This window comes from Equus asinus, chromosome 13 (assembly GCF_041296235.1).
Source record: "Equus asinus isolate D_3611 breed Donkey chromosome 13, EquAss-T2T_v2, whole genome shotgun sequence".
NCBI classification, from domain to species: domain Eukaryota; kingdom Metazoa; phylum Chordata; class Mammalia; order Perissodactyla; family Equidae; genus Equus; species Equus asinus.
Genome location: NC_091802.1, coordinates 62,136,761 through 62,149,054, shown reverse-complemented (window position 1 = coordinate 62,149,054; position 12,294 = coordinate 62,136,761). Strand labels below are relative to the sequence as shown.

Here is a 12,294-nt window from a genome sequence, read left to right as displayed (position 1 = left end):
GTGTCCTGGTCTGGGCCTGTGCCCAGAGTTCTCATTTCCACTAACTGCTGAGGTTGGCGAAGTTAAAAAACCCGGTGTCTCAACAGGGTCTTGCAAATGGATGCTCATTCTGGCCATGTTGGAGCCTCGCCACCCCAGTGGCCTCTCCTCGCGGCCCAGGAACAGTGCCCCCTCACGTGGCGCCGGCCTACTCCTCGCTGCTCCGCTGACCCCACAGGATAGGCAGTGGTGTACTTTCCTCTCCGTTTGTCGACCTGTCCCTCTTCTTCCTGCGCCTCGCGTGCTGTCTCTGCGTCGGGTTGAACTGCCGCCGCCTTCTCCCTGGTTCTTCTCCCGCTACCTTTGGTTTAGTTTTGTTTTACAGTTCCAGTCCGTCTCTGCTTTTGATTTGTTAGCTCTGCCTCTGTTCTGTTCTATTTGGTGGCTGGCCTGCGGTTTTCAGGGTGCCCCAGTTTGTCCTGCAGTAGGGAGGTGAGGTTGCAAACCCTGCTTCGGTTACTGCCTCCCGTCGCCTGTGTTCTGCAGCTCCTGTAGGCCTGCACGGAGCCGTCCCATGGACAGCGGTGTGGGGGCCTGTCTGCTGTAGGTGCACACGGGGTCTTCCCATAGACAGCCACGTGGGGGCCTGTCTGCTGTAGGCCTGCATGGAGCTGTCCCGTGGGTAGCTGTGTGGGGGCCTGTCTTCTGCCTGGACGTGTCCACTTGCGTTCTTCACTGGACATCCAGGCGGTTCCTTCTGCCCAAAGATCTTCCTTTCATCTTCTCTGTAATGTCAGTCTTGTTGTGATGACTTATTTTGGTGTTTGTTTTCTGCAAAGGTCTCTTTTGTCTTAATTGTTGAAAGATACAGTTGCCGGTAAAGAACTCTGGGTTGGAGTTTTTTGTTTTTCTTTTTTTTCTTTTATTGAGTTCATAATAGTTTACATCAATGTGAGATTTCAGTTGTACATCATTTCTTGACTGTCACCTCATAGGTGCTCTCCTTCACCCCCTGTGCCCCCACCACCCCCCTTCCCCTGGTAACCACTGAACTGTTTTCTTTGTCCAAGTATTTGTTTATAGTCCACATATGAGTGAAATTATCTGGTGTTTGTCTTTCTCAGACTGGCTTATTTTGCTTAGCATAATTCCCTCCAGGTCCTTCCATGTTATTGCAAATGGGATGAATTTGTCTTTTTTATGGCTGTGTAGTATTCCATTGTATATACATACCACGTCCTCTTTATCCAGTCATCAGTTGATGGGCACTTGGGTTACTTCCATGTCTTGGCTATTGTGAATAGTGCTGCCGCAAACATAGGGGTGCATATGTTACTTTGGATTGTTGATTTCAAGTTCTTTGGATAGATACCCAGTAGTGGGATAGCTGGGTCATAAGGTATTTCTATTTTTAGTTTTTTGAGGAATCTCCATACTGTTTTCCATAGTGGCTATACCAGTTTGCATTCCCACCAGCGATGTGTGAGGGTTCCCTTCTCTCCACACCCTCTCCAGCATTTGTTATTTTTGGTCTTGGTGATTATGGCCATTTTAGCAGGCATAAAGTGGTATCTTAGTGTAGTTTTGGTTTGCATTTCCCTGATGATTAGTGATGTTAAACGTCTTTTCATGTGTTTATTGGCCATCTGTATACCTTCTTTGGAAAAATGTCTGTTCATCTCCTCTGCCCACTTTTTGATCAGGTTGTTTGCTTTCTTATTGTTCAGTTGTGTGAGTTCCTTATATAGTATGGAGATTAACCCTTTGTTGGATATATGATTTGCAAATATTTTCTCCCAATTGGTGGGTTGTCTCTTTGTTTTGATTCTAGTTTCTTTTGCCTTCCAGAAGCTTTTTAGTCTGATGAATTCCCACTTGTTAATTTTTTCTTTTTTTTCCCTTGTCTGAGAGGCCGTGGTATTTGAAAAGATCCTTTTTAGTTCGATGTCAAAGAGTGTACTACCTATATTATCTTGCAGGAGTTTCAGGATGTATCTTCAAATCTTTGATCCATTTTGAGTTTATTTTTGTGTGTGGCGTGAGATAGTGGTCTACCTTTATTCTTTTGCATGTGGCTGTCCAGTTTTCCCAACAACGTTTATTGAAGAGACTATCTTTTTGGAGTTTTTTCTTTAACGATGTCTCTCTCATCTGGCGTTGGCAGCTTCTGCCGAGAATCGCTGTCACCCTTACGCTGGTTTTTGGTGTGTATGGGGTCTTTCTCTCCGACTGCTTCAGGTTTTCTCTTTCATGCTGGTTTTCAGCTGTTTGATTACGATGTGCAAGCACGGGACTTTGAAAGCTTTCCTCTGCATAGCTTGTTGAAGTCCTGGCATCTGTGGTATTGTTGTCTGCATCCGATTTGGAAAGTTTTGACCGTTCTCTCTCCAGGTGTTTCTCAGCGTCGCCCCCTGTCCACATGAGAGCTCATGTGCTGGAGCACGTGCTCCCACCGCAGATACTGGTGTTCTCTTCCCTCAGTGTCTTTTCTCTGAATGCTTCACTTTGATGAATTCTGTTGCCCTGTCTTCAGGGCCACTGGTGTGCTTCTTGTGTCTGATCTGCCGAGAAGCAGTCAGTGTTTCTCATTCAGATGCTGTAGTTTTCTTCTCTAAAACTGCCCTTTGGGGTCTTCTGCCCCTCTTGCTGTGCCCACATTTTCCTCTGCCTTTTTGAGCCTGTGGCATGTGTTTGTGATGCTGTCGGAGGGTCCTGAGCTGCTCTTCTCGCATCGTCTTTGTTGCTTCTGTGTCTGTTTGTAGGGACTTATTTTTTTCCTAGTCACAGGTTGTATTTTCCTGCTTCTTTAAACCTAGTAACTTTTGATTGACAGTCAAACCGTGGAAATTTTACATCCAGTGCTGAATTTTGCTGTTTTCTTTTTTAAAATATTGGATATTTATTCTCATGAAGTTAGGTTACTTGTAGTAAGTTAGATCTTTTCAAGGCTGATTTTAAGCTTTATTAAGTAGATCCAGATAGTCCAAGACCCATTTGGCCCAGCTCCTAAGGTGATCCCACCTCAGGGTTTCACCTGATGCCCCATGTGTTATAAGGTCTTCCTCCCAATGGAGGACCATGAGCTCTTCTCACACTTGTACAAGCGCACTCGGAGGAACTGCTCTGCCTGCTTCTTTTTGGTGCATCTTTCCCACCCTTTGCTGATTTCCTCTTGCTCACGTGCACATTGGTAATTAGTGAACACACGAGGACACCTGGTAAAGCCCCAGTGCTCTGTGTCTACAGCCCCCAGCTGTCTGCTGCCACGCCTGACCGATGCTCACAGCCATGGTCCCCCTGCACCCTCACCTCCGTGTCCTCACTCAGCGGGGTCCTGTGGGGTTCGCACTGCTCATTTCCAGCTCAGGGATCACAATCTTGGCTGCCTGTTTGGGGCCTGAAGACAGTAGTTTCCTTGCTTTGCTTGTTGCTCATCGCTCAGGCAGGACTGAGTGTGCTAACTGGCCGCGGAGGTGACAAAGCACCAGGATGAGGACACCCAGTCAGCCTCTTCTCCTGCTTTTGCCCCTTTTCTTGGCTGTTTTTGATTATTTGTCTGTATTTTTCCAGATAATCAACTAGATCCAAAAAAAGACTTGACAGCGAAGTCCTTTTGGGGAGTGTGCTGGATTTGTAAAGTAACTCGTGGGTGATCCACATATTCCTAACGAGTCTTATCTGGGAAATTGCTTCCATGCCAGATCTGACTTCTGCTTTTCGTTGTCTGTCCTCGTGCAGTTTTGTGTCTTCCTCAGTAAGCTGTGCCCATGTTTCTTGCCCAGACGTTTCCTCTCATGAGTTGTCTATTTCCCTTCCTTCCGTCTTCCGTCTGACTGTGCACAAATGGTGTTATTCCCATGTTAACCTTGCATCCTGCTGTCTCACTAAACTTCACAATGTTTGTATGTGTCCCATTGATTCTTCTGGGTTCCCAGGTACCAGCTTGTGTTGTTGCGGGTGGGAGGTTGTGCTGACCTCCGGCCGTGCGCTCTCCCCTGGTGCCTGTCCCATGGCCGCCGCCTGGCCTGCGTTGAAGGTGGATGAGACCGCTGCCTCTTCCAGTGGCGGGTCTGCTTCTCTCGCCGCCTCAGGCCGCAAACGGCTGTTGCCTCCGCTTCCTGGGGGTACCCTCCCGTCAGGGCTCTCGCCTCGTCAGACCCGCGCCCCAGGGGTCACTGCAACTCAGCACCGAAGGGGCTGTGTGCTCCCTCGCTCGGGCTCTGGCGCTCGCCTTGGCTTTGTCCCTGTGCACGCCTCACTGCCGGCAGCCAGCAGTGGGTGTGAAGAGAGGACTCTAAACTCTGTTATTTCCATGGTTTTTCTCACGATAGTCTTTCTGCTGCTGGTTTGTCGGGGCTGCAAACCTAGACATTCGTCGATTCACACAGAGCAGAAACAGTTCCTGTGCCCGCAGGGCCTCTGTGGCTCCGCACTTCTCGACCGGCCATCCTCTGCGGGCTACGCAGAAGCCGTGTGGCAGGCAAGGCAGGGAGGGAGGTCTGGGGACGCGGCTCTTGAAGCTGCACCCTGCCTTCTCTTCGGGAGCTCGTGCTTCTGTTTTCACAGTTTCCCCTGTGGCCTTTCCAGGCTTCCGTTTCCTCTGACGCTGGTCAGGGGGCTTTGGCCACACAGATGCTCAGACCTCCGCTGGGCCCCGTGTGCTCTTCTCCCTGCGGGGTGCCTGGGGGAGGGCATGATGGACGTGCAGCTATTTGAGTTCCTTGGGGCCACCGTCAGCCTCTATGTGGAGGGGTGGTGGCGGGATGAAGACAGAAGCTGCATGTGTGGCCAGTGAGGGGGTCCCATGCGGGCAGGGTCGAGGCTGTGGGCCACAGGTGCCTCTGGGGCCACAGTGGTCCAGGCACCTGGGTGGAGAACATGCTCCGTGTTGTGCTCACACCTGGGGTTGTGGGCTCATCAGTAAGTGAAAACCTGATTAAATCACACAAGGCATGCTCCTTTCTGTTTTTTTGTGATGACTGAAGAAGTGATTATGAAAAGAGAAGATTCTTATGCTCTGGCCAGCCCGTGGCTCTCGGATCCGCCGTCAACTGCGCAGAGGCTGACTTTGGAGGAGTGGATGGAGAGAGCGTGCATGCCCGCTGCACTAGGGTGCTGGCACACTGCCCTCTTTAGTCTTTGCAGCCGCCCCGAGGCCAGTGTTTTCAGCCCCCTTTAGAGGAAGGAACTGGTGCTGAGAGGGAGAATAAGTTGGGGCAGAGCCTGGCTTTCGCCCAGGCATCTCTGGCTGTATGTGCAGAGGGCGGAAGAGGCCAGCTGTGTCAACAGACCCCTCCCACACTGGCCACTGAGGGGACTGGCCGGTGTGCTTGTGAGGGGCTGAGGTGGACAGGCTGCGGGAAGCCCCGTCTGCTGCTCGAGGCACTGTTGCTTCCTGTGGGCTCAGCTGGGGAGTTCACCTCATTAGACACACTGGTCTATATCTTGGCTGCCCTCGTCTCCAGGCTCCTCCCCACAGGCCGGCACATACACACATAGGCATACGCACATATGTGCATATGCACACACTCATGCACACACACACACAGACACGCAGATGCACACTCTCCAGTTGCACCAAACAGCACTTGCTCCAGTGGGAGGCCCCAGCATCAGGCCAGGGGTGGTGGCGTCTCATGTTCCAAGGGGGAGATGATTCTTGCTTCTCAACAGGAAATGGTGAGCCACACTCCTCACCATCCACATTGGGACCTTAGGAGGGAAGAGGAACTAATGATAAGTCCACTGTGGACGGAGGCCCCTAGCAGACAGTGCTGTGTATCCTCCTGACCCTGGTGGATCTAGGGGAGAAATTGGGCTTCTGGGGTTTGTCAACCATCCAACCACATAGCTGATAAAATACCTCCTTCCAGCTCCAGTCACCACTGCTGTGTAATACGTCGTCCAAATTTAGTGGTGAAAGCCCGTTTGTCACGTGCAGACTTTGTAGGTCAGGAATTCAGAAAGGGCCCAGGAGGCAGGCTCCACTCATGGGGCCTTGGCTGGATGCCTGGTGGCGGGCACCACTTACGGGCCCTCAGCTAGGCATCCAGAGGCAGGTCCGGGTCGCCTGGAGGTGCATGTGCTCGCACACCTGCGGTGATCCTGGTGGTGGCTAGAGCTGCTCCACATGGCTGCGTGGGCTTCCCCACAGCATGGCGGCCAGTTCCAAGGACAGGTCCCGGGAGAACTAGCTGGAGGCTGACTCTCCTTCCATGGCCTCGCCTCAGAAGGGTCACGTAGTCTCTTGGTAGACCCCCTGCGATGGGTCAAGGATCAGGCCAGGGTGTAGTGGGGCAGGTGACAGTCACCGTGGCGGCCAGCCTCCCTTCTGTTCTCAGCACACCTTCTCTTCTGCTTTCTGACCTTTTCTCCAGCCAGACTGCCGGTGTGAGAAGCCCCCATTCACTTCAGACAGAGTTTCAGGATCGTGGGTAAGGATCCCACTGCAGGAACCTGTCCTTCTGTCTACCTGTTGGCAACAGATGCTTTCAAGGGAGTCAGCAAATACCGGTCGGAGCCTGGAACCACCGGCTTCTTCTCTTGGGAAGAAATTGGCCAACCCCGTGCCGGCACGTGCCCTTGGTTCATTCAGCCTGCGTTTATTGAGCACTGACTGTGTACAAGCACTGTGCGAGGCCCAGCTTTGGAGCATCTGAGGTCTCGTGTGGTGTAGGACATTGTGTGTGTCCCTCGTGTGCCATCACCAGCGAGGACGTGGGGCCGTGGGGGTGGCGGGGCCTCCCCACGTGGAGTCCGTCAGCTGCCCTGGAAACAGGGAGGCCTGCACAGCAGAGCTTGGGCCGCACTCTGTGCCTCTGTGACAGAAAAGGCCCTGCGTGGTTTGCCTTTGTCCAGCCTGTGGTCAGGCCAACATTCTTTTAAAACAGTGTTAAAGGCAGATAAAAACATCCTCCTGTTTCTCCCTCGTTTGTGGACAGTGCCCGTGGTGGCTGAAGTCACGAACAGCAGCCTGCCTCAGAAGCTCCAGTGTTGTGTTCTCTCTCACCTGCCCCTGCTTCCCGGCGTGGGAGCCACCCAGCATGCTTGTAGCTTTCACTAGAAGTCCGCGAAGAGGAGGGTGGGGAGGGGCCGGGCCCTCACTGCAGAAGTGGGGTAAATCAGCTCGTGTTCCAGAAAGAGCCGCGTCTGCTGACTCTCGCTGTGTGGCTGGAGGCAAAGTGCTCGGCATGGCTGGTGTGCACGTGGCCCGTCTACCACCGCCAGGTAGCTGTTCATGGCACGAGTCATGGGCTGCGGGGCCGCTGTTGATTTGTGGAAGTTAAGCCTCTTCATCCTTGTGTTTGGGAACAGAAATCTGCCTCCCAGCTTTTGATCAACGTTTTACCTTTCTTCCCTCAAAATCTTTTCTGTTCCGCAATCCAATGCAGTAGACAGTTAGAAAAACGTGTCTTGGTCAGATCAGGTGTGAGGGGACCTCCTGCAGGCAGAGCACTGGTTCCAGAGCCGCCTCCGTTTACGACTGTTTCAGTGTTTTTTCAGGAGAGACGGGAAAGGTTCACAAGACGAATTCAGCGAGATGTGAAACACACCTGTGGCCAGGTGCATCTTATCCCAACCAGAGAATGGAGATAGACGTGAAAAGACGTTTCTCCCGGGAGGACAGACGGACAGACAGCAGACACGCCCACGGGAAGAGGCTCGATATGGTGAGCCCTCAGGAGACTCATGAAAACCATGGCGAGACGTCAGCACACACACAGCAGGAAGGCTGGGATGAAAGCACGAGGATGCCAGGTGCGGGCGAGGGTACAGGCAGCCCGGGCTGCGCACACCACTGCTGGGAGTGTGGGGCTTTGTGGCCCCAGAAGACAGCTTGGTGGATTCCTAAAAAGTTAACCTGCAACCGCACACAAGCAACTGTCACTCTCCAGGACATTCGTCCCAGAGAACGAAGACTTAGATTCACATGAGAACCTGCATGTGAGTGTTCATGCAGAGTCACAGCAGATACAGCAGGGGTGCTGGAAACTGACAGCCCTGACAAAGAAATGGCGTTTCAGCTCCAAACTGGAGTCAGCCCAGGTGTCTGTATGGGGTCTGTCTGAACTATGGGATATTTTTCAGCCTGAAAAGAAATAAAGTATTGTCACACACAACAGCCTGCACAAATCTCAAGAGAATTATGGAAAAAGAGCCAATTCCAAAAGGGTACATCCTGTGCGATCCATTGACACAACATTCTTTTTTTTTTTTTAAAGATTTTATTTTTTTTCCTTTTTCTCCCCAAAGCACCCCGGTACATAGTTGTGTATTCTTCGTTGTGGGCCCTTCTAGTTGTGGCATGTGGGACACTGCCTCAGCCTGGTTTGATGAGCAGTGCCATGTCTGCGCCCAGGATTCGAACCAACGAAACACTGGGCTGCCTGCAGCGGAGCGCACAAACTTAACCACTTGGCCACGGGGCCAGCCTCTACACAACATTCTTGAAAAGACAAAATTACAGCATTGGGAAAACAGGCGCGTAGTTGCCACTAAGGGGGTGAGTGTGGCTGTGAAGGTGCCACGAGGGGTCCTGTGGCAGCGGGCACGCCCGTGTCGCTGCCTCAGCAGAGGTGGCGTGGCTGGTTTTTGGGACCTTGTCATTAGAGGGACTGTGTGAAGGATACGTGGGCTCTCGGTGTTATTTCTTACTACTGCATGCAACTCTACCATTTTCTCAAAAAAAAAGTTTAAAAAACCAACAGCGAAAATACAGGCAAGACCTCCTCACACTCTTCATTGGTGCAGCTGCACTAATGAGAGTTAATCGCCACGTGTGAGAGCGGCTGTGTTGGAGCAGGACGAGAAACCCAGAAATGGAGGTGTGACTTGCGACGATTTCTCCATAAGGAGCCTTGTTCAGTGACGTCCACCTTGTGGACCCCTCAGATGTCCCTTATATTTCCCTTGTTGATCAGTGAGGTGGGGAAAGCGTGGTCCTGGGGTCAGATGGCCTGTGAGCCCCTCACGGGGCTGCACCAGGGAGCAGGCTCTCTGCCTGCGGACACCCATAGCCTCCCTGGCCAGAAGGAGGGAGAGGGTTCCTCCTGAGGGGACCGCCCATCCTCTGCCTCGGAGGACCAGGACCCTGGACAGCCAAGCAGGGACCTGCCCCGATTGTCTGGCTGCCAGGACCCCGCCCTCCGAGCACGACGCTCAAACATGCTGCAGGGAGATGCTCCAGCAGAAAGTGCAGGCCCCCAAGGCATTGGTGGGATGGGTGGTGGGCCCCCTGGAAGTCCAGGCTCTGTTAGAGGAGCTGGCAGGGCTATGGAGGTCCATGGTGTAGATGTTGGGTGTGTGGAGAGGGAATTGTGTCCAAAGCCAGGAGGAGGCAGGGCCAGGCCTCAGGTTGAAGGCCGCAAGGAGGTATAAGAAAATAGGCAGGCCGGCCCTGGTGGCTTAGTGGTAGGTTCAGCGCACTCTGCTTTGGTGGCCCAGGTTCGGTTCCTGGGTGCAGCCCTGCACCACTCGTCTGTCAGTGGCCATGCTGTGGCAGCAGCTCACATACAAAGAGAGGAAGATCAGCAGCAGATGTTAGCTCAGGGCGAATCTTCCTCAGCAACAACAAACAAAAAGACAAGAAAATGAAATAGGTAAGTTATAGGGCAGTGTAGGAGGATTCTGTCCGGCTGGTAGGCACCTGTCTGCTGGCGCGGGGGGCTGCCGTGCAGCCTGGACACATTGAGGCAGCTGGCAGTGGGCTCTTGGCGCTGAGACTTCTTTTTGGTGGGAGGTTCTTGCCTTTGGGAGGCTGAATCGAGGATGTTTTCGAGAGATGGGACTTTTAGACCTGCTGCCCAGAGGCTGCACAGCCGTCTGCTCACCTCCACTCCAGTTACAGCTCAAGAACGCTCTGGAAGTAACTGGGCGTTTGAACCTGCATCTGGTCATTTTAATCCAGTGCATTGAATCGAGGAGTGCGTCTGGTGAGTTCTTCACGCAGCCAGAGCAGCTTGGCGTGGCTGCTGACACCTGCCCTGCGCAGGCGTCCGGTGTCCTGGACTCTGCCTGCCCCACACCAGGCCCATGCCCATCCCCTTTACTCCAGGAAGTTTCCCCAACCTGACCCGGATGCCAGATTTCAGCTGATTCCCCGCTTGGACGCACCAGCCTACGCCAGCTGAGGTGTGTGCACAGGTGTGTGCACGTGGCTAGCAGTGACCTCCTTTTGTTGAGTCCTGTTGCTCTTTTGCAGATCATAGGCTGCCAGGTGAGGAGGGAGCCCCCCAACTCCACCGAGCGATACACACGTTGGATCAACCAGCTAGCGTCCGACCAGCTTCTCACCCAGGTACGTCCTGCCCCGTCTGGAAGGTGGCCCAGGCCACCTGAGGAAGCACATCTTGTGTTTGCCTCCAGCAGCTCTCTGCCCACCTCCCGGGTACAGGGTCCTAGTGGACACCTGCTGAGAAAGGGGTCAGCGTTTCAGAGGAGCCTGGCCTGGGGAGGAGTGGGAGCAGAGGGTCTGGCTGGAGACTGGGGCGCGGGGCAGACGCAGCCCAGCACACAGGCCGAGGATGGTGAGTGGGAGGGAGGGAGATGGGCCCGGGGCTGGGCCTGGGGAGGAGGTGTTGAGGAAAGGCCCAAGTTTCTGGGCGGTCATCCCTGAGGCAGGCCGTGCTGGAAGAGGGTTGGTCTGGGTGGAGCTGGCCGGCAGGTGGTCAGGAGCTGGGAGAGAGGCGTGAGCTGAAATCAGACTAGAGACCACCTGTGAGGGGTGGGCGGCCGGGAGGGAGGCAGGAAGAGGTGCTCCTGGTCTCAGCTGCGGGGACGCAAGTCCTCGAGCCATCGATTGGCCCCTTTGCTGGACATCTGGGGATGCTGAACACAGAGGGGCGTTTTGACAGGGTGTCAGTGGACAACAGCTGAGCAAACCTCTGTTCGTCTACCTTTGAAAAGAAGCCTGTCTGCAGCCACATAATGCTCCACAGCAGTCACCCCAGGCAGACCTGGAACAGCTGGCGGCTGTGTGGTGGGCAGGCTGCTCAGTCTGCCTCTCAGCCTGGGCCCTGGCTGCCCTGCTGATGCAGACACCCCAGACTCTGTGTCCTGCCGGACCAGCCACTCCCAGGACGCCCCACACGCAGCAGGGCTGGAGAAATGTGCTCTGTGGGGGGGGTGGGTCAGGGGGAAGAGGGGAGTGGCCACCCCATGCCTGGCCTGGAAGGGATGCCCCGTGAGTGCCAGGCCTGGATCTGGTACTGAGGTGTCCACGTTGTGGATTTCCTGGGATCCTCACATACGATGAAATGCATTTTTCTAAACTCTGAATTGTGAAAACTGGTCTTGGTAAATGGACTGATTTGTAATGATAACTAGCTCCTAAAATTAGAGTTGCTTGTGATCATGGCACCAGATGTTCTGTTCGCTGAACACAAAAGTGATGCAGAAGAATGCCCTGAGAGTTGAACACTGCCCAGGACAGGCGCTCCCCTCTTCATGGTGCCGGGTCACGAACTCCTTTCGGTAATCCGAGTTACTCACCCTTCCCCATCAGCTTGCCGGATGCTGGAGTCACTGGATTTGGCTTCTGTTGTCAAACCTGCTTCATTGGTTTAGGTTCTGTTCCATAATGTGCTGATTCACACACAAAGCAATTTTACTTTTGGATTTACTTTTCACATTGGAGAAGACGAACATTCCATCAAGGGCCTTTTGTAGGTAAGAGGGGAGCTTATTGGTTTCCCAGAGGCTCCTAAGGCCGTAGCCTATGCGTGTGTGTCTGGCTGGCTCCACACTCACCCATGTTACGTGGAGCCCTAGAGCCGACAGGATCTGGTGGTGGTGGCGGGACCTCCAGGAAGTCACCTGGAGGTGCCTACAGATGTGGACAGTTACCATGGAGCAGAGGTGGCTCTGTGGCTGGGGCGCTGGGCTGCGGGCAGCCCGACTCCTTCCCGTCTACCCTGGGAAGTGGCCAGCCCAGCTGAGTGCAGCACGGTTCACAGACCCAGTGACTGGGTCGTCTCTGTGAGCATCTGGTCCCTTCGCAGTTGAGGAGAACATCCCTCCTGCGGCCAGGATGTGTGGAGTTCACGCAGCACATGGAGCCTTCTCTTCTCCAGGCTGCGAACCTGTGAAGGATGCAGCAGGCAATTTTCCCCATCAGACTTCTGTGATCCAGAGCCGAGAAGGCACTGGCGGCTTTGGTTGCAGCCTTGTGTGTTGCTTTTCTTCTTTCTGTTGGCATTTGGATGTAAGCAGCCTGGGATAGGCCGTCTCCATGCACGTGGAGTGAGGAGGGGAAAGTGCGGTCCTGGGGTCAGACAGCCTGTGAGCACCTCCTGGGACCTCCTGCCTGCAGACACC

The 12,294-nt window shown here is 53.8% G+C and overlaps 1 protein-coding gene across 23 annotated transcripts in view; it reads left to right on the top strand.

Moving 5' to 3' along the window:
* The window catches only part of B3GNTL1 (UDP-GlcNAc:betaGal beta-1,3-N-acetylglucosaminyltransferase like 1), a 153,525-nt gene that overhangs the window by 51,316 nt on the left and 89,915 nt on the right, over window positions 1–12,294 (top strand). For 10 of the 23 annotated variants that reach the window (XM_070483908.1, XM_070483905.1, XM_070483907.1 and 7 more), the window contains exons 6-7: window positions 6,357–6,413; window positions 10,181–10,276. The exons of 2 other annotated variants lie outside the window; for them this stretch is intronic. In XM_070483908.1, coding sequence (XP_070340009.1) covers window positions 6,357–6,413; window positions 10,181–10,276 — 153 coding nt within the window. Of the gene's footprint in view, window positions 1–6,356; window positions 6,414–7,985; window positions 8,483–10,180; window positions 10,277–12,294 lie in introns of those variants that run through there. 11 more of the 23 variants (XM_070483916.1, XM_070483915.1, XM_014865063.3 and 8 more) reach the window with 2 other exon arrangements.